This window comes from Cyclopterus lumpus, chromosome 16 (assembly GCF_009769545.1).
Source record: "Cyclopterus lumpus isolate fCycLum1 chromosome 16, fCycLum1.pri, whole genome shotgun sequence".
NCBI classification, from domain to species: domain Eukaryota; kingdom Metazoa; phylum Chordata; class Actinopteri; order Perciformes; family Cyclopteridae; genus Cyclopterus; species Cyclopterus lumpus.
Window position 1 is genome coordinate 12,092,366 of NC_046981.1, and position 21,717 is coordinate 12,114,082.

General features: G+C 41.7%; 2 protein-coding genes across 3 annotated transcripts; one reads left to right on the top strand and one right to left on the bottom strand.

The window, feature by feature from the left end:
• Positions 1-161: 161 nt before the first annotated feature.
• Positions 162-11,642, bottom strand: arhgef5 (Rho guanine nucleotide exchange factor (GEF) 5). Of its 2 annotated transcripts, none has more exons than XM_034553731.1 (15): positions 11,150-11,642; positions 7,482-10,591; positions 6,142-6,187; positions 5,820-5,869; positions 4,603-4,973; positions 3,534-3,694; positions 3,207-3,359; positions 2,998-3,127; positions 2,797-2,871; positions 2,596-2,685; positions 2,160-2,302; positions 1,896-2,039; positions 1,715-1,785; positions 774-878; positions 162-642 (listed from the first exon to the last, which is right to left on the bottom strand). In XM_034553731.1, the coding sequence occupies exons 2-15, from the start codon at positions 10,573-10,575 to the stop codon at positions 500-502; spliced, it is 4,776 nt and encodes a 1,591-aa protein (XP_034409622.1). In that variant the 5' UTR covers positions 10,576-10,591; positions 11,150-11,642; the 3' UTR covers positions 162-499. The 2 variants fall into 2 exon arrangements, with proteins under 2 accessions (XP_034409622.1, XP_034409621.1); XM_034553730.1 differs by having other exon boundaries at positions 6,816-10,591.
• Positions 11,643-16,089: 4,447 nt separating this feature from the next.
• m6pr (mannose-6-phosphate receptor (cation dependent)) lies at positions 16,090-21,322 on the top strand. Its single transcript, XM_034553857.1, has 7 exons — positions 16,090-16,439; positions 17,212-17,384; positions 17,599-17,762; positions 18,032-18,141; positions 19,330-19,460; positions 19,549-19,675; positions 19,791-21,322. The coding sequence occupies exons 1-7, from the start codon at positions 16,434-16,436 to the stop codon at positions 19,911-19,913; spliced, it is 834 nt and encodes a 277-aa protein (XP_034409748.1). The 5' UTR covers positions 16,090-16,433; the 3' UTR covers positions 19,914-21,322.
• The last annotated feature ends 395 nt before the right edge of the window (positions 21,323-21,717 follow it).

The window sequence follows — 21,717 nt, forward strand, 5'->3', positions numbered from 1 at the left end:
ATGATTTGTTTCAGCTCTGCAGGGGCCAACTTTACAATAGACACACTCAACTGTTAGATTATCTTCAATATACACAAATAAAACAATTTCCAAGCTCAGATATTATTTTTTGGGGGAAAAAAAGAAGTTATTTCCCTTTAAAAAAAACCAAAAAAAAAAAAAACGTTTATTGATTTAATACAGCACACACACACACAATGTTTGTGATGTACTATAGATAACACTTAGAGTCACAATGTCCTCGATGTCTTTCAGACGGGCCTCAGCGGTTCACGGATTGCTCCAACGGCAATATATTGTACCACCGGGTGAAACAAGTGAACAATGCTACATGCATTCTTACAGCTTCTCAGTTGCTGCAGTATTGTGAACCAATAGAATGCCACATTTGTCCACTAAATGTCCATAGTCCAGTTTTCAGCAGTTTGTAGCAGATAATTGAGAGTCTTATCCTTTACGGTGCATCCAGGACTCCCCTCGATTTAGTCGGAGCATCCGGTCAAACAGCAGCTGTGGCAGTTGTCAGTTTGAGGGCATCTTCCAGGTTGCGTTGCCGGACTCTAGAATTGGTTATGGTTTCCAAATGTGACTCAGGCACCCATCCATAATGACGATCGGACAGTCTGGTCCCCTCTACCCAATCTGGAAGGAAAATAGAATCCAACAAAAAAGTAATGAATGCTTAGCGCTAATAATACCAGGCTGCATATATTACATTGGTGAATCCCACTTTCCACAAGGGAATGATGACAAATGGAGTGTGATGATCTTACGGTCACTGCTATGTTGGTGCACGAGAATGATATCAGCTTTATCCAACGACAGCTCATCAGGCTGCTGGGAAACAATAGCTCGGATACACTGCATCTGTGTAAAATCTGTATGGACAAAAAAAGAGGACAGAAGTTAGACCTACAGTTGTAAAGAATCATCGATCAATATTGCAAACCATGTAATGGTCAGATAGTAAATATGGGCCTGCAAAAACTGTTCTTTGGTTAGTACATTGAGTTTATTGATGTCATGTAATTCCAACCAAGCCAGGGTAGTTGAAGACACCTGTGTGAGTGTGCACGGCCTTTATCACAATCCATGCATTCATGGAAAGTCAGAAAATATCAGAAATTCTAAATAATCTGAATCATTTTTAGCAGTAATAAATGGCACTCTCCAACGCACTGTGGTGCTCTGAACCCAAAGGATACTTTTTTATTCTAATGGAAGTTCTCTGCATTTCAAAATGTTTACTATGAGCACTACTTTTTCCTTTTTTGCCATGTATGCACAATTTCAAATGTCACAATTCTTTCTTTAAAAATCCCTCAATACTTTCAGTGGGCAGTGTTTACATGTCATGTGACCACTTGAGGATGTTTAACTTGAACACATTGGTTATCTATGAGTTAATAAAGTATGTTTTACTTCCAATTAGAGTGCCTCAGGTGCTTTTTAGACTGCCAACCTATAGCGCGACCTTCCTTTTGAAGTAAGCTGGACCGTCACCGTTTTATTCTGGATAATCTTTTACTTCATTAACTTTGTGACAATGTACCTGTTGGCCAGGATGCAAAAGACGACTCAACAATAAGTCTTTAGTGTTCGGAATCTGAACAACTCACATTAGAGTAACACATTGAGTGTTTATGATGTAAGGAATGAGTGAAGTGGGCAAGGATTTCCACAGCGTAGCATTTTGCAATGTCTAAAACTTCACCTTGTGCAGCAGTGAAATCTATTTCAGGATGCGGCCGCGAAACAGCAGATATCCAACGTAGTTTATCGCTCCTGAATAAAGAAAAAGAAAAAACGATGAGTTTATCATCTGCAACATTTTCCACGTTGGGAGTTCACAGATGGCATACAGTCGTTCCTTGCTAATGGCCTCGGTCTCTTACTGCGTTTCATTTCGTAGCAGCAGGGCTCTGTGTGTCATGTGCAGCCGGAACAAGTTCTTCTGGAGGGAGTGAAGTTTCACACGACAGTTCTCGGCACGCAGGTCTGACACAGGACAGTGGTCTATCACTGTGAACCGCCCCCCTCTGGAAGCAGAACAGAGCAATGAGATAGCGGAAGGAAAGACTGTGATAAGATTGAAGGGATGATAAAGGTCTGCGGATAGGAAATGGTAAGGGGTTATTCAAACATGTTTGTTAACTCACTCTTTGTGTAGTGAAAGTAGCAAGTAGTCATTGAATAGGTGCAAATAAACATTCCTCTCGGTGTCCTTTAGAGAGAAATCCATCAGTTCGGTGACCGGCCCTTCCCGCACCAGCCTCCGAGACTGACTGATCAGAGGAAGAGTCTGTAATGACACACACACACACACACACACAGACACACACACACACACACACACGCACACGTGAAATAAATGTTATGATACAAAAACATTTTTGATACATCATGATATGGCACAAATATGCAAAATAAAATGTAAGATAATTTACCAATGTGATTAATCATGTAAATCTGTTTATAAAATAAAACTTAACACCAATAAAAGAAAACCATTTTCTTAGCTTTTAATTAGAGTTTGCATGAAATCAGTAATGTTACGATCATTTCATCACAATGTAATCCCATTACTTTACTTACCCTGCATTCAAAGTCCACCTTTGCACTGAGAGAGACCAGCGACTCAATGCTTTTCATCTGAGTGATGCTGTCGTTACTCTCTTGAATCAGCTAAAGGAGCGACACATTGGACAAAAAGAGAAGATTGTCATCAAGGAGATCAAGATAGCCAAGAAATCCTTCGACTATATTATAATGTGTGTTATTATGATGTTACTGTACCTTCTCCAGAAGTTTTAAAGATTTGATGGCTTGAGTCGCCTCTGGAGTACCAGGAGTTGTTCTCTTCACAATGTTCTGGACAGAAACAGTGTGTGAAAGTGGTAAAGTGAGATGTAGACAAATGTTGTGAAACATCAAGCTTTGCGGTTTCAGAAATTCACACACACACACACACACACACACACAAACATGCATACACACCTGGACCAGCAGTTTAATTCTTGTGATTCTCTGGAAGGGAAGGACGAGAAAGGAACGGAGAGGAAGCCTCTGACAAACAGGACTCCTCTCTAATTTCTCCACAATTCGCCTGAACCCTGCATTCTCATTCCTGAAGGAAAAAGGTACATTGAATACATCGACATAATACAAACGATAGCTGAACAGAAAAGCTTGGCTGAGTGGCTTACATGAGTCTCTGGAAGGTGGCGTCCTGATAGGACTGGTTGGTGAGGTAGGGGACATAAACCATCTTGAACCGCTGACAGTGCCGAGCGATGATGTCACACACGGTGAAGTTTATGATGTCCGTTTCCACCCGTTCCTCCAACTTTGATAGAAAACTGAAAGAAAATACATTTTTTTTAAAAATCACGAATTATTCTGTGTTTATTTCTCCCACAGATTTGTGTGATTGTACCTGCACAACAGAAAACAGTTGGATGATAACTCAATGCATGTTTCGTGTGTGTAAACGTGGACGTAGATGTGAACCTGCTCTACATCACTTCTCTGACCTGTGGCTGATGGCACGAACATCAGCAAGCCGCGAAAACAGCCAGTTCCTGTCCTGAGTAGCCAACAGCGCCCCCAGCTGTTTGGACTTTACAAAGTGCTCAACAACAATGTCCAAACTCCGGCAGTAGGAGGCTTCGGAGGTCACCACCTCAAATCTCACCTAGAAGGAAAAATACATGAGAAAAGATGAACACCGAGTCAGGTACAACAAGAGCTGCTACACAGTAAAGTATAAACAAGCATGTACAGCGTTGCCAGTTATTTACAGGCTATGGTATTTTGACAAGGATGTGACTAATCAAGATTTCCCAATGGGTAGGAAAGTGTTATGGCCAAGACATGTCAGGTTTACAGGAAACACCTACAATTCCAGAAACACAATGCACTTTCGCAATCACCTTTTCTGGCACACTCGTCAGCCAATAAAGAAAAGTGGCTCAATGGGAGGGTTATTCTGATGTGGCAAGGCTGAATTCTTCCCATGATTTTAGTAGTTTGGTGTGTGAGGTAAAAACTGTGAAACGCTCATTCATGAGCGTCGTGTCCTTTCACAGAAGTCATTCTGGTCATTTTGGTAAATATGCAAGTGAATCTCTAAAACTATAACAGATTAAGAAGAAAACAAATGCATTTTAAAGTCATCAGCTGAGTGAAAGATGAATTTGTTGTTTCAGAGATTCATTTTCCCCATGTTTAATTCCTACTAACAAGCGTCATTTCACATCAGCGGCTTCTCTATGATTTCATTAATGCGTCATATCGTTGCGTTGAGAATGTTATGCAACTTTGAAGAAAAAGAAACCATGTCACTGATTCTTGCACCGCTGCTTAATATTTACTGGGAAATGCATTAGCTGCTCTAATCAAAAACCCAAATGTAATCAATATTTAAATCCTTCACAGAAGCTGGATGTGAAAGTTAACTGAAGTTAAACGTTGTGCATCTTTCTTGCCCGGAGGATTCTCCTGAATGTCACCGAGGTGTGAATGTGGTGCTCGTAACTCGGATGAAAAACTTCTATCAAATGGTGACTAGACTTTCATTTGTGTAGTAAGGCAACGCGTTACCTCCTGTAGTCGCCTCTGGTCCTCCGTGAGCTCCTCCAGCTCCACACTGTTCCTGACCCCCGGCAGCTCCCGCCACAGCGTGACCGACTGCGTGAGCGAGATGGACAGACGTGGGGAGGAAGGCCTCCCATCACTCTTGGGGGGCTCAGGGAGAGGCAAGCTTTGGACACTGGTGATGGAGCACGTGTGGGACAAGGAGTGGGGGTGCGGGAAAGGAGGGAGGGGAGGAAGAGGTCTGCATGCAGGAGGTGGGGAGGGAGGAGGAGACGGGGGAGGGTCCTCGCACACAGAGATGCCGTCGGACCGAGCCTGACGCAGGATCTCAAAGTCCTGGGCGGCCTCGCTGTACTGCTGGTAGAGCTGGGCAGCATCTGGGAGACGGGGAAAGAGAGCAGAAGAGATGATTGAACAATACAGGCAGCAAAGGAAAAAGAGGAGAGACAAAAAAAAAAAACTGTAACCAGTGTGAGCCAAGAGGAGTTGTTTGCATTCGACATTCCTTTTACACGTACTTGTCGGAATGCAAAGCTGCAGCAGCAGCTTTTTTTGTCTCAAGTTAGGAGATATGAATACTTGCAGAAACCTGTCTCTGGCTTGCACAGACACATGTGTGTGTGTCTCTCTCACACACACACACACACACACACACACACACACACACACACACACACACACACACACACACACACACACACACACACACACACACACACACACACACACACACACACACACACACACACACACACACACACACACACACACACACACACACACACACACACACACACACACACACACACACACACACACACACACACACACACACACACACACAATTCTGAGGCAACATATACAGAGTGAGAGATAAAAAACGAGGGGGCATGTATTAACTCATGAATCACACCCACGGAAGGGAAATGCTCAACTGCGTCATGTTTTTCCTGGCCACAGACAGATTTTAATCAGAAGACACGCAACTGTGTCGCACACATGGCTTTTTCTAATAATCCATCTTGAGGGTTTACTACAAAACAAACATGTCGATGAACAGAAAAAAGAGAAACAAGTCAAATAGAATCTAAATTATTCTTTAAATATATATTCTTTTGTGAAAATAAGCATTCATGAAGTTGTTGTGTTTGACATGTGCATAGAGCTGCATGACCTGAAAGAAACACACATTTTTTTAAAAAAAAGGTGGAAAAGGTACTCACTGAAAAACTTTGAATTCCTTTTACGTCTGTCGATTGTGTCCAAAACATTTCTACAGTGCCAAGAAAGAGTCAGAAGAACAACAATTTACTCACAACCATAAACACTGGTAGCATCGACTAAACAGTTTTTTTAGTGTGGAACATTTGGAGTGATTCAAAATGTCAGTGCACATTCTGACACCATAGAAAAGCACAGCTTTTTAAACATTGAAACATTAGGGACACTCAATCTCATTAAACTAAACTTGAATGAAATAATGTGACACATCTTGACCACGACTGTCTTTTAACATGCGGTACGTGTGTGATTTGTTTCACTCACCTAAGCTCTACTTCTCCCCAGCTTTTGCTTCGATCATCCTCATCTTCTGAAATAAAAAAGTATCCATTCGACGAAACATTATACAACAGCATACTTGCTCTTTATTCTAATTAAGTGACTATGAACTCCAGTGGCAGTTTGGATGAATAAGTAAAAACAAAAATAGGTAATAAATAATTGTTAGTTAGTTAGTAACCCTGCTCCAACAAGCATTACAGAAAAGATTAATGCGTTTCCAAAACTTCTCTTTTTATGTCTCATAGCAGAATCATCTGGAGTCTTTCTGCGCATGCTTCTGGTTTTCCCTCACTTTCCCCACCCAATACCTGAGCTCCACAACACTGACGCAGTTTGATGCAACGTGATCAGATTAGCAAAATGATTATGTCTATTAGCTTACGTTTCCTTCGAACTTGGGTCCTGTGATTCATTTGACAACAGAAATTATGCAAGAAACTCCCAGACAGTAAAACAAGACATGAGTAGAAGATTCACCTCCGATTAAAGTTGGCTGTGGGAGCAATATTAATCAAATGTTGGCTTCATTTATAAGTTATTTCCTCTGCGTGAAGTCGAGTCTGAAATCCAACCTGATGTTTTGTTTGCGTTTATGCTGATTAATGAGAAACTAGACAGACGCAGTCGATGCCTCCCTCCTCCATCTTCTTTTTTACCTGTTGTAGAGAATATTCTGGTTCTGCGATCCCTTCCAACACTTCCTTCTTCTTCCACTTCTACAAGCTCTCCATTCCTTCTTTCAGTGGTTTTACGGATCCCCCTTCTTCGTAATCGAACCTCAGGACCCAAATCTCGGAAGCTGCAGCTGCTCGTCACAGTCCCCCCTTTCTTTACTGCGACCACATCTCCCTCTCTGTTATCTACCTCGCTCCCCTCTCCCAACTCCTCTACTGTATCCCTCTCCTCAGGCTCCTCTTCCTGCCTCTCCTCCTCACTCTTACCCAATCTGTCTTCCAGCTCCTGGTCACCCTCTCTAAAGGGAACGAGGAGGTCAGACTCAGTTTCATAATTCAGAATGGGGCAGCTGTTTGGCTTGTACAGCGTGTTGCTCACAGATAAATACATCTCCACCTCCTTCTCCCTTCTTGCTTCTTTTTCGATTTCTGATAATTTAACCTCATCCCCTTCTTCGCTATGTTTCTCCTCTACAGCTGCCTCCTCTAACTGACGATCACCAGACGGCTCAGTCTCTGAGTGCAAACTGTGATCCTCCTTCTCTTCTGTGTCTAACAGTGTGTCAGCATGAGTGATTGTAGGTGTGTCACCAACATGCATAGCTGTGAACTGACCAGCATGCATGTCATTTTGGCTCTGCCCCATACCTCTCAGTCCCTCCACCTCCAACGGTTCTTCCTCCTCCAGCTCTGGCCCTGAGTGCTTTTCGTCTGTTCCCAACTTAACAACAGGCACCTCGCCAGCCACCTGTGCAGCCTCCTCCTGTTGGTTGTCAATCTTGATCTCCGTCTCGCACTGGTCGACCCCTTGGTTTCCTCTGCCCTCTGCATTAGGTCCATCAATAGTATTTTCCTCTGAACGTCCCAAAATCTCTCGCACTACATCTTTGGCCCATTTGAGGTGGGGGGCTTGGGAATGCCGCTTGGGCTCTTCGGACATGCTCCATGCCCCGCTCATTCGAATCCGAATGGCCTCCACCTCTTCTGGAGTCATTGCTCCGGTGTTAATTCCTTCCATGGTGGGTTGAATTTGTTCCAAATTCACCTGAGAACAAACTTCACCATAGGGATTACTCGGGACTGGCGTAGCCTGCTCCCTCTCTCCATCTCTATTTTTCTCTCTCCACTCTGTGAGAAGTTGTTCAGTCTGCGAGTCTCTTTTAACCGTTACTATTTCGGTGTATGGGTGCTCAACTTTGCTCCTCATTCTGACATCCCCTGCAGCCGTTTCTCCCGTGTTTGGCCTGTCCTCCCTTGGAGTGTCACACTCACTCTTGCTCTCCGTGTCCTGGATGGTGATGATCGGGTTTTCATAATTTCGACTCCGATCACGATGAGGTTGCTGTGCGGCCTCATCACTGCAATGATTCAGACTTTCTGCGTGCGGGTGGTCTCTTTTCACACCTCCCATGGGATCAACTTGTGACGGTGACGTCTCGTTGGTTTTTGGCCGGGGCAACGTTTGCCCAATCACACAGAAGACATACTTTGGCTGCTCCTCCCTCTCCTCATCAATCGCCTCCTCCTTTCCCGTTCCCATCTCGTCTCCCTCACACCTCTTGGCGGCGGCAGGTGGGCGACCATCATATGCACCTTCCCAGAATTCCTGACAGTCCTCAAACTTCTCTTCCTCTTTTTCCTCCTCGTCTCCACCGCTGGATACAGTAACAAAATCGTCCTCCCCCGACGGCATTCTGTCCAATTCTTGCCTCCACCCTGTCTCACTTCCTCCTTTGTTCTCAGAGGGGCCCGAATAACTGCCTTCACCCTCTTCCTCTCCGTCACTCTCCTCTGTGTTATCTGTCACGCTCTCTCCCTCCGCATCCCTCCGCCAACTTCCCTCTATCCCTCCATCACTGTCAGACAGATGTTCCTTCCCTCCCTTATCTACTTCTCTCCACACTTTACCCACCTCCTCTCCATCTACACGTACACCCTTTGTCTCCTTCTCAATGTCTCCCCTGTGCTCCCTTCTACCTTCTTGTCTTGCCCTGTAACTGCTCTGGTCCAAGTCCTTCTCATCTGGTTCCTCTTTTACTCGCCGTCCTTCTCTTTCCGACTCAGCCTGTGACTCTATACTCCTCTCTTCTTCGCTCCTCCTCTCATTCCCCCTTGTGTATCTCTCTCTGATGACGAACCCGTCTTTACTATTCTTGCCCCGCTGTGGCTCTAACCACATCCTTCTCTGCTCCGTCATCTCTCCCCTGTCTCTCTCTTGCCTCTCACTTCTTTTCTTCTCTGTTTCACTTCTTTCAGCAGCTGGATTTCTCTGCTCTTCTACATCTCTGTCACTTTCAGCAGTGCTCTCTCTCCCCGATACCCTCTCTTCATGACCGTCTCGGCCTCTTCTATATCTCATCTCCCCGTCCATGTCACTGCTCCACTCTCCGCTGCTCTGGACTCGTGGCGGCACCCTAGGAGCTGTCTCATTATGGGATAGGCTGCTACCCTCCGTCTTATCATCCCACCTTAGATCAACCGCTCTTTCCTTCACTTTCCTACCCGTCCTCTGCTCATACTCTCTGGATCTGTCTCCCTCTCTCCTGTCATATTTCAAATCGGTCACATTTTCCTTCAATCCGTCTCCCTCCCTCGCAGCTCGCCGATCAAAATCCCTGTATCTCACCCCATCTTTCTCCCCTCCCTTCCTCCTGGATCGATCCCCTTCTCTGTGCCCATCTCTATATCGCTGCGTGTCCTCTTCTCTGTATTTTTGCCTATCTGGATCTTTCTCCCTCAGTGTTTTGCCCGTATCGTCCCCCTCACTTCTGCTGTGATGATATGTCAACTCCTGCCTCTCTTTGTCCCTCCCTCTCTCCCTCTTCAGTTCTCTCTCGTCACTGTCTCCTTCACTCCTGGTGTCCCTCCTTCCTTCTCTACTTTGAGTCATTTCTCTGTCTTTCCTGTCTGAGTAAATGTCTCTTGGATTGCGAGGCGAAGGCACCCTGACCTCCCTCTCTCCCATGTTTGGCCTTGGCTTTTCTCTCTTTCTACCTGCATCCCTCTCTCTTCTGTCCCGTGAATCCCCACCTTCTCTTAACCTGTATTGAAAAAAAACATTAGACTCCTGATATCTTTCCTTCTTTCGTGATTTATCATCTTCTACAAGTCTTCCTACAGTGTTTCTCCCCTCTTCCTTTCCCCGACTTCTCATCTCATCTCTTTCCCTCTCTCTGTACCTCTCTCTCTGCCGTGCCCTCTCTCTTTCCCAGTCATCTGGCTCTACTCTTTTCGGTCCATCTCTCTGCCTTCTTTCTCCTCTCTCCTCATCCACCTTGGCGGTGGCCGACTTTCCCTTACCACGATCGGCGCTGCGTTTTCTCGCCCTGGGAAATGTGTCGCCTTTCGTCGTCACCCTTTCTACCTCTCTCACAGTCTCCTTCTCTAGATGCGACAGCAGCATCCCGTTCCTGCTTCTGTCATCTCCTTGCCTCCTTTCCCTCTCCCTCCACTCTCTTTCACCCTCTCTTGGTCGGGGTGCAGGAGCTCGGTCTCTTTCATAATATCTATCCCGTGGGTCCATATCTTTGTTTCGTGCTTTGTCCCTCTTTTTCTCCGTTTCTCTCTCGCTCCTCCAGTCTTCCTCTCGCTTACGGTCTCTCTCTCGCTCCGACTGGGCAGTCGTTGCCGGCCTGGGACTTGGATCCCGGGAAATCTTTCCACCTGACTGAAGCTTGCAGTCAGAAGTGTTTATGTTAGAGAAAGTGTCAAAGAGGCTCCAGCTGGGCCTTTTGGTCCCCATTGTATCATTGGGGAACCTAAAAGAAAGCAATGGTCCACATGATCAATTTAGAAATCAAGCATTAAGAGTCAAACTATTTTCAGGGACAAAACACAGAAATGCAGGTGAAATTAAACAATATGGAGAAGTCTGCAACCTTTTACATACTAAAGTTAACGGAGTTGATAGTGAATGCTCAAAAACTACACTGACGTTCCTACAACCTGGAAGCTGCAACAATGCTGCGTCTTCAGACTGTTATTTGGTTATTTGGCCAAATGCACTAAATTGCATCCTTTACACTTTAGAGCTAAACACTATGTGACGTTCAAAGCCAATGTTTGTATAATGACTTTACAGTAAAAGAGTATGCGGGGGAAAAAAAGGTGACACCCTCTTACAGTTCTCTAAGAATGCAGCACAGACTTGCAAAAAGCACAGTATACCAAGAGAAGTCTTTTAGAAAGCGAGGGCCTGTGACACATAGGCACAACATGTAACATGTAAACCATAACTACGCTGGATTTAAATCTTATCAAACTAGAAGCAATTTACAGAAGAACTGTTCAACTTGAGTCGATGAAAACAAACTCACCTGAAAGTTGTATCCTGGGGAGCTGGGTGGTCTCCCCCCTGGGGGGTCCTGCTCAGCTCAAAAGCAGGAGATTGCACAACACACAATGTCTAGCTGACATAGCAAATGTCCTCCATTTTCAAATCAATCAAAGATGCCCTTTTCTCTCAATACTTTAGCTCTTGTGGAAAACGTCATGTTTACGCCTGAGCTCTCCTTGTTTTTCTCTCTTTCTGTCTCGCCCTACCTCCCCTCCTTCCTCAAAATTCCCAAACAAGTTTCAACAGATTGACACTTATCTTTTCCCCTCCTCCTTTCTTCTCTGTCCTGTCCTCCCTGCGGCTGTTGCTGAACAGGGAGATTTCTAATAAATCAAACCAGAAGTCTGTCGAGCCTGTCCACCACTTGACTCCCCTCTCCTGCCAATGTGGTCGCCTGTGTGGGCCCCCCCTGACAAAACACAGTGCACTAACTCTCGGCGCTCTCCTCTCTCCTGCTCTCATTCCTTTCTCGCAAAACACCGGAAGTGCACCTCCTCGGTGTCTCTGTCTTGAAGCAGTGATTGGTTGATATGCAGTCGCTGGGTGTGTCTGCACAACACACACACACACACTCACTCACATACACAGCCAGGTAAGGTAAGGTTGGAAGGTAACGCGAGGGAGAGTGAGTGGGGGGAGGGGAGACAGAAAGGGAGAAGCACACGCACGCACACACACACACACAAACTCACTGAGGCCTATAAAAACTCCCCTACATTCCCATGAGAAGTAGTAAAGAGGAGAGTTAAAATAATATACAAACTGTTTCTTATGATTAAAAAAAGAGAGGAGGAAACCAAGGGAGGGGCATTTACAAGCGTGATCTGTGAATGATTTGTTTGAACAACGACTGCTTTACCACGTTGATTGAGAGCTGAAGTGACCTAAACCTTTGGAACACCACGGCTCTGTCATCCACGCTACCAAATAAAGACAACTTGTTTCTTTGTGTTGTTGCACCTCTTAGGTTTCACTTCACCTCCACTCACTTAATTACATACATTTCCAGACTTTATCGTTCAGGTTCATATTATAGTATATTCAAATTCATTTTAAAATCTCCAGTTGCAAGCTTATTAGGTACCATAGGTAAAACTATATCATGTCAAATAAAACACTCAATGTTCAATTAAATGATATGGTTATTTTTGCAGACTTTGTGATTTGTGGTGTTGTTGAATTTATACTCCCATTTGTATCAATGAAGGCTTTAGTTTTAGCTTGGTCTACCAAAAAGTTACTACTAGTCTACCAAAGATCATGGCTTCTCTTTATTTAAAGAAATAGTTAAATATATCCCTTCTGAAATTGTAGACATTGTTGCTTTGTTGCTTATTTTGTCTATGTGCATTAGCATTAACAAGGGCCTTGCAAACATAATGCTGTTTTTTTATTTGTAATAGAGTAACTGAAATGAACTGACCTCTCTATAGTATTTAACTTTATTTTTCTTTTAATGTAAAGATTTTAATTTATGTTGAGAGTATGAAACTAAACTAGCAATGATGGCGATTGAGGGGGTAAAAACAACTGAACAAACAAACCACTCTCCCAATGGATTTTTTTTTTTTTCCTCGTGAGTGAGACTGTTGTCTTAAAAGCATTGAGCAAACACAGATAAATGTTAATCTTCTTTACTCTTATCATTTTAAATATTTCTTTTAATGTATTCAAGCTGGGTTAGGATTAGAAGAATGGGTCGTGGTTTCAGGGAAACCAATCTCATCAGACACTTAACAGGCTGTCTTGTGTTCAAATTAATTGAAATGATGAGGCACAAATAAATAAATGTATAGAAAACAAGCTTTGTGTCATTATGGGCTGTGGCTGCAATTGAAACAGTAAACTTGATAAACGTTTACTTACTTTGTACACGTACCTTACTAAAGTGTCATTCAGATTCAAAATATAATACTCACATGTTTTTATAAGAATGTGAATTAAACAATTGACCTTTGAGATTGAACCCAGCGGTATTAACAAGTATTAACTTCTTAAATATGTGATTACCACACTGTTTCAGTGACACCAGATGCCATCATTGCCAGGTCATTTGTTATAAAAATAAATAAAACAAATGCAGTGAATCCTAACATCTTGATGATTATGATGTTTTCTTTCTTTTGTTAAGAAGTGTTTTTGAGAGATTTTGAATCAACTTCATGATCATTTTGGAGGCTAGTTTAGTTTAGTCTGGTTGACATTAACAGAAGAACTGTATAAAGTTAAGGATTCTACAAGTATGTACAAGATGTATTATGCTCCAGTAAAGATAAGAGTTAAGGTGATAAGGTGACATCATTGCAATGCAATAAATACATATAGATCATTAATAAAATCAACAGGGAAACAAAGTTAAACAGCAATGTTTTAAAAAACAAAGACAAACAATTTAAAACACTTGTGTCGACCTTCCTTTTTGAAAATATATTGGTTGCCTCATTTAGTCTCATAGACTGTGGCGCTGGTAAATTGTATTGCATTATACTACTGAGAGAAGATTATAATATAGTGTCCACCCAACAATGAGGGTAGATTAAATATTAGAAACACCTCTGAGTGTCACGCAATATAATTTAACAACCCCACGAACAGCCTTCAAAATGACCAAAAGGTTAAATCAACACCTCTCTTAAGAAAACTCAACATTATAACCCATATGGACGTGTTGTAGACTGCATTGGTTTTAATCTACTTGATAAACTTGTAACTGTGAGTGTGTGTTGGTACACTTTTGTAAAATTGAGAGTAACGGTTTTGGGGGAGCCCTGGAACATTATAGGCTACTAAGAGGTGAGCCCAAAGTCCAACATGATAAGAGTTTTGCATACAGGACCCCCATGTCAAAAGAGCCTAATCAAAGTTGATGATAGATCGTAGTCTTATGTTAATAATTTTTTTTTTGTTATCTTAACTTCTATTTAATGGCTTGACCTAAAATCGTGTTCATTCATGATTCCCAGACAATGAATTCTATGTGTGAATCCTGATGTTTCCTGTATGTTTCCAACATGAGGTTGTGGTTTTGAGTGACACGTTTACAAAGTTACAAGATATAAATTCTGGATTTTATTGTCATATTACATATTTTTACATATAGATGAAATTTGTTCTCTGCATTTAACCCATCCTTAGGAGCAGTGGGCTGCTGTGAAGCGCCCGGGGAGCAACTGGGGGTTCAGTGTCTTGCTCAAGGACACTTGATGGACAAGAAACAAGCACTTAGATTAAAAGAAGCCATGCACATCAGCCACGCACATCAGCTCTGCATCACTCCAAATAAATTGGACAAGTACAACTCCAATATTTAGCCCCTTTTTTTAATATATGGTCAAGAAAAGGGAGCATTTTTACCTCCACTTGGCACTGCCCTAAACTAAACAGGTTTTGGCAGGGATTGTTAAGAAATGACGGCTTTCCCCATCTGAGAGATCCGTCGAACAAAAATAAGCCAAATTGATGGTTCCAGTTACGATAAAAATGATTTATATGAAAAGTACAGCAAACACAATTACAAATTGAATCACACTAATAATTACACAAAATCTATCCCATGGAACACAGATCCAGTGCCAGCCCCCGGGCAGACCAGCGTAGATCGGCTACCTGCCCGGCAGTCGGCACAAAGAGATCTCCTGACCTTTCGCCTTCTCCAGCCTTGTAACTTTAAAGTCAACCCCCCTTCCTCCTCTTCTAGTCCATCGATTGGACCAGACCTCGTTCTGCTGATCCTTATCACTTTCTCCATGTTAGGTGTTGGTCAACCCAACCCCAGTTCACATTCCTGAGCAGTCCTCAGGCCTTAGTGCTTCCTCTCATCTCCATTCTCCAGGTGGTGTTCTTGATTACATTAACATATTTGGTGGGGTCTTGATGTTTTCTTGATTCCTTCCACAATCACTTACTATATCCCATAATTCTAATTGATACATTTGCATATTACATATAGTGTCATTCATTTGATTTCACATAATCCATACAGAGTTATTTATTTGTCTTGACCCTCCAACTTGTAAACTAATTGTAATACATAACCTCAATCGCCATCAATCTCACAGGATACGCAAAACCCTATCCTCATGGCTTGACTTTCTATTGGACCCGGTACCTTTATTAGGTAACTTTACTAAATCCAACCTTAAAAGTAGCCATGAGAGACAGCGCAAAAATAAATCAGTGTAATTTGGTGAAAATATGCCAAAGAAGTGTTGGTTTTTGGTGTGTATGTCTATCTCTACTCAGTTGTGAATTCAGAAAAGTGTTTTTGTAAAATCTTACTAAAAATACTGGACTTGATCTGGAGATGCATCTTATTAAATGATCAAATAGTGGGTTGTGCAGCGTTAAAAGAAGCACACAAGGGAAAACTTCTTCTTCTTCTTTATTGGCGGTTGGCAAACAACACATTTGCGTATTAGCACTACCAACTGGCGTGGAGAGTGGACCCGGACGTCTTGTACCTTCATCACTGAATACAAAATACATTTAATTAAAAAAACGGGCTCACATCGGGATAAGATAGTCTGATATACTTATATAGTATTTAATAACATGTATTTAGTTCTGACTCCTGTGACATCTAAATGTACTTTCATCCTGCTGAGGTTTCTTCCTCATATTTCTGACAGTGAACTGTTCAACTGTTTCCTCCTGGCCACAGCTGTCGCATTTACCTCCATCATGTGTTTCTACTAGTAGTGTGTACTGTTTAGTCCAGTGTGTTCAACTCTGGCTGTAACTGTTTCCTGTTTCCCTTCCCGCACATCTCACGTCTCCCACTTACTTTGAACTGGGTTCAACCATCGTGATTGTCTGTCATGAGACTCACGTTGTGTCTGACAGGTTCCACTTTCCCACTCCACTGTGCGTCCTCTGGTCAGCTGATGCGGGGTGCAGGGTGGGACTCAGCTGCAGCTCATTGGTCGCGCTGCAGTCACGTGCGCGCGTCTGTTTAGTTTCACTTCCGCACTCCGCTCCTGCCTTTAGCCCGTTAGCCTCTTGGATACCACTTCACGCAATTTGAGGAAAAGCGCGTTATTTTAAATCCAGGATAGGAAAAGCGTGTAATTAACGACGTTCATTAAAAAAAAACGAGTACACGCATGCGTACTTTATTTTATTTACGTAGCAGAATAGCAGCTTTATTGCTTCCTTAAGTCAACCAGGAAGCGACGTTAGCGCGACGAAGCTCACAACACAACGGGCTACATGTTTAAACATCTGTTAAAGTAACAAAGAAGTACTTATTTATTGTAGAAGAAGTCATGAAGGTAGGTGCACAATGCAGCCTAAAGTTAAACTCTCTTCCCAGAGGGGCATTTATAACTGACTGTTTTCTCTAGAAAAGTTATTGCCTCGTGCGCAGATGAACATACGTTTTGCATGCACACACTTTAATACATGTGGTGTCAAAATGTCATTTCCCAATTACATGATTGTTGATATATTGATATGATAATCTATTGTAGCCCACCCTTTAAATAGTTTTTGTCTAAGAAATGGACCGCTGGTTTACTCCTAGTCAAATGAATGAGCATGCATTCCACCATGTACATTATAATTATTGCATATAGGAGTATGGATACAATCACCTCTCTTGATATATGTAATATATGCACGAAACGAACACAGGTATTTGGTTATTCAGTGAATTAAATACCTGGCAAATGAAGGTAATTCATCACATGGATTTAAGAATCATATAAAAATACAATATTACCATAAAGCAGTCCTGCTCTTTGATTTGCTGTCAACAGCTGCAATGTACGATTATTTCAGATTCAGTTTAATAACGTATATGACGAATAAAGGCAGCAGTTCTTTTGTAATTTTAATTGAAAAATGATATCAAAATAGTTGCCTGTCAATTGTCTGAGTAATTGATTGTATTGAAACAATATGTTGGTCACAGTTAATATCATCTCTCTTTATATATTTAAATTGGGTCCAACCGTCATTTCTAATGAATTATAAGTAATATTATATAAGAATTGATTCAATGGTGATCGATGTAATATGTTTTTTAAATTGTATTTCTGCCAGGTGGTCAACGGTCACGGTGGAGGGTCCTTCCTGGTGTGGACCCTGGTGGTTCAGCTGGTCCTGTGTGGGAGTGGGGTCTACACCACTGACAGCACCAAAAGCTGTACATTGTTAAAGGAGTCGGACTCAGAACGCAAAGTCCTCAATCGACTTGAGCCACTTGCCCATAAGAAGTAAGAAGTGTCTCAGTTGTGTACCTGCATATTCGGCATTATCAACAGGACGTTAGATTGTTTTTGGATTGCTAATTAACCTGTCTGTCAAAAGTCAGCTCTAATTGAAGACGCAAAACAGAAGCATTTTGCCTGATTGTTCTTTGTCATTCAGTGTTCACCACGGTCCCCCCTTTTATTAATCGTTTACTGGGATCTGTTCTCATGTTGGCAGCTTTACAGCAGAGACCAAGATTGGAACTGAGAGTTACAGATATGTGTTCCAGCTGTGTGGAGATGCAGGAGGTGTTCCCGGAGCCGGGGTTATTCAGTACGAAAGCAAGAAAACTAAACCAACAGTGATTGGCATGTATAATGCAACGCAGGCCATTGGAGGAAGTAAGTCTCTGCAGAATAAAATACGTGCGCCCTAATTTACACTTTGTGTTTAAGTGTTACCCATCTGTGAATTGGAATTCGAATCTTAGGTTGGAGGATTGCATTGTGTTTTGAGAAAAACTGTGAGCATAATAAGCCCAAAAATGCTGTAGAATTGTTAACTGTTTAATCTTGAATTATATCTGAACACAAGATCACACATTTCATGAGGTGCTTTAGATCAGTATTGTGTCTGCACGGTCTATTTTGACACGTAACTGTCCTTGCAGGTGATTGGGTGATGTTGATCTACACAAATGGCGACAGCTATGATGCCCACTGTTCCAAGGAAACGAGAAAAGCCATGATCATGATCTCTTGCAACAAGAAAGTGGATATGGTAAAAGAAACATAGATTTTGGGAAAAGAAATGCTCTTTTACTAGTGGCCTACACGCTAGTAAACGCTTTGGATGATTAGGAAACTTCTCAGATTAGCTTTGAGGCAGGAAGGGACCAAGACTGTTAACCTGGTGAGGAGGTGTGGTTTACCCTGTTGTTGGGTATGATGCATTCTTTTAAAGAGGTGTGATTGGTTCATCCAAAAAAAGAAAAACGTTAATTGTACTCCTTGTATTAATGGGCATAGAATAAACAGCGAAATCATATACCCTAAACATAGTTTAATTTATATCCAGACATGGTGTTATTATACATACTATTTTATGTAAAGACATTTCTGTCGATTAAAGTGTAAACCATAGGCCTACTTTATTAGCCTACAATATTTTTTAAAACACAGGTCTAATGTGCAGTAGCCTATTCACATGCTGACAGTTATATGTATTTGCTTACATTTATCGACCATGCTGGTATTATATTATATTTTATATTAACTTGGTAAAATGGCTCAGCTTTCATCAGATTCTGTGATGTCTGGTTAGTTTATGTAAGTAGCAGAGCTGGTTATCCCGGCACGATCTAATATGTAGCATTTCATTTACTTTGTGAATATATTTTATCTTTACCAGGATCTTGTTGCATCTGTTTAGGGAAATTCTTAGAAATAGTAATGAATACGGCCCCGCGGAGTTCAAACCAAAAATGCAAGGGGCTGCGTTTGTAGTCAGGTTGCGTCAGGTACCAGATGATATACAATCCAGGAATGCATCTTTGAGAAACATATCCACAAACTCTGCACAGCGATTTCTAATACTATGACACTTAGTTTTTACAACTCTGTAAACAAGCCTTAATTTTGAGGGAAGCCATTACAATATTCCAATAATGTTACAAAGTGATCTACAAGAGAATGCAATGCAGCATGTTGCTGGATGACGATCATGACGTCAGATTGTGTCGTCTAAAGTGAGTATCAGGGTCAACTCTTTTTTGCCGGAGCGCTCTATATCTGCACACCTGAAGGTTTATTGAAATAAACATGTTTATAAAAATGCCTGTGTTTTTCACAATGCAGGTCTGAACACGGCCTGATGTTTCTCCTGTGTGACGTGGAGTCCTGACACGTCTCCTTTTCTGAGTGTGGGTTGCCTTGTATTCACCGTTGTCTCTCACCCTCTCACTCCCAGGGCCAGATGAACGTGGTGGTGGAGGACAGGGAGAGGGGGCAGGACTGTTTCTACCTGTTTGAGCTGGACTCCAGTGCTATGTGTGAAGTCCTTGACTCCCGGATCAGCGCTGGCTCCATAATACTCATCATGTGCGTAAATACAGTCTGTTATGACACAAAAGCCCTTAATGTTAAGGCACATAAATGTAGAGTGATCATAAACCATCTCTTCTTCCAGTGGTTTCTGTCTTCTGGCTGTTTATCTCATTGGCGGTTTCCTCTACCAACGACTGATCGTTGGAGCCAAAGGGATGGAGCAATTCCCAAATTATGCCTTTTGGGTGGAAGTTGGCAATCTGACAGCGGTAAGCCGACTGCATTTAAAGCGTAATGTCATTAAAACATGTCGTGTGACTTTTGTTTTTATAATTCATAACAAACTTAACCCCCCCCGCCCCCCCTCTTCTCTCTCTCTTACAGGATGGATGTGACTTTGTGTGTCGGTCACAAAATCGTGAGGATGCCCGGGCTTACAGGGGAGTGGCCACAGAACCAAAAGAAGAAGAGCCAGAGGAGAGAGATGACCACTTACTACCTATGTAACCTCAATACATCAGAAATGGGACAGAAATGTTCACTGTGTGACACAGTTTACTCTTTCACAAGCGGCTGGTTGCTGTTAAACACAAGTCTTGTTTTTCCTGTGCTGGTTTAGTGTATTCCAGACTTGTGCCTAGAGCAACGACTGTGTGATCTGCTCGTCTCTTACGGGCATGTTACTCACAGGGCTAACAGACCGGTCTCCTCTTCCTACCCCACGCATATCATTCAGCTGTTTGATGTCAAACAAATGAGTGATTTATCCGATATTACAAAGTGACAATAAAGAGTTGGCTTTTCTTTCATGGAAATCTGGCACAAAAGGGAGAAGTTAGGATTTTGGATTTCAACCTGATTCATATTGCTCATCTTTTTTTCTGCTAGCTAGATGGTTGTTTGAAGTTGTTGCAGAAATCTTTTTTTTTTCCTGGGTCCTGGTTGTGCACTGACAGTTGCAGGTTACAAAACACACAAGTGCTTTTGCTTGTGTAATTTGGCTTTAATCCGTTTGTTTTTTGTGTTTTTGAAAGTAATATGAGAATGTCAATGGATAATTATTAGTTATGTGACTGTACTTACTGCCTTGCTACACAAATAGAAATAGCTATTGCATTTTTGACTTGGCATTTTCCTTTCTCACACTTCATGGGGAAGAAAAATAATGCTTTCCGAATTAAATCTGATCTCAACAGTTATATATTACATGTTTATCTGAATGGTCAACAATGCTGTTAAATTAATGTGCTGAACATACAAATGTGGTGTCTGAAGCAAAGCATCCAACTAAAATTCACAGTATTATGCTATTCAAAATTCATGATATATAGGGTATGTATATCCATAGAATACATTGACATTCACAGCAAAAGACTAATATTCATGATGACAAAACTATTTAATAATGAATATTATAGTGGGTAAACTCTGGTCTGGATGGCTACATTATACAACGAACCCGATCACTAGACACACACACACACAGTCGACTGTCTTCTGACATAATATTCAAACCACTTCATGCCTAATGCTTTGCTTTTTTAGGAGGATAGTGCTGCAAGGAAATAACTTAATTTTCTATACACCTATGTCAATATAGTTTGGTATTAAAAATGTTACAGCTCTAAGGGTATATATAATGAAGGTAGTCATATGTTTAGAAATTTCAATTGAATAATTGGATTTTTTAACTGTGATGGCAAAAAGATCTTCAGGACACTCAGTTGCGGATTAAGTTACGATATTATAGTCAGTGTGAGCACTTGTGTTTGTTTCCATCTTTGCTTTTTGTGTTTATTAAGAATCATTCTCTAGATTAATATACAGTGATAACTTGTTTCTTTCAAGGAGGATTTCAAGCCACAAATGTGTTTGTTTCTTTTCTGATTCCATAAACAAATAAAATATGAAAATAGTTTATGTATGTCCATTGTAGTGGTGTAATTGTTACACACATAAGTGCACTCACCGTTGGAGATTTAATGAATGTAAAATGTTTTAATAAAAACATTTCATGCACATTACATTTTCGTAATACTTTATATTTCAATGCACGTTATGGTTAAGATCTTGTTTGCTAATGTTGAGTGGGTGTTGAACATACGATGTACTATATAAACTATGTTTTTTTTAATGGTTCTTAAACTAAATCTAAAAGTAAAAATTTTAAGGCTTTAAGTTTAAAAGTAAAAACGTTAAGGCTTTAAGTCTAAAAGTAGAAACGTTCAGGCTTTAAGTCTAAAAGTAGAAACGTTAAGGCTTTAAGTCTAAAAGTAGAAACGTTAAGGCTTTAAGACTCAAAGTAAAAACG

What these genes read in the sequence shown, in the direction of transcription:
- arhgef5 (XM_034553730.1), bottom strand. Translation starts at nt 10,575, where the DNA reads ATGGGGACCAAAAGGCCCAGCTGGAGCCTCTTTGACACTTTCTCTAAC. An exon ending in AAGGAATTCAAAGTTTTTCA is followed by an intron (nt 4,974 to 5,819) that starts GTGAGTACCTTT and finishes CCCGTCTCCCAG; the next exon opens with ATGCTGCCCAGCTCTACCAG. An exon ending in CTGCTACGAAATGAAACGCA is followed by an intron (nt 1,786 to 1,895) that starts GTAAGAGACCGA and finishes TTCTTTATTCAG; the next exon opens with GAGCGATAAACTACGTTGGA.
- m6pr (XM_034553857.1), top strand. An exon ending in AACGCAGGCCATTGGAGGAA is followed by an intron (nt 17,763 to 18,031) that starts GTAAGTCTCTGC and finishes CTGTCCTTGCAG; the next exon opens with GTGATTGGGTGATGTTGATC. An exon ending in GGCTCCATAATACTCATCAT is followed by an intron (nt 19,461 to 19,548) that starts GTGCGTAAATAC and finishes CTCTTCTTCCAG; the next exon opens with TGGTTTCTGTCTTCTGGCTG.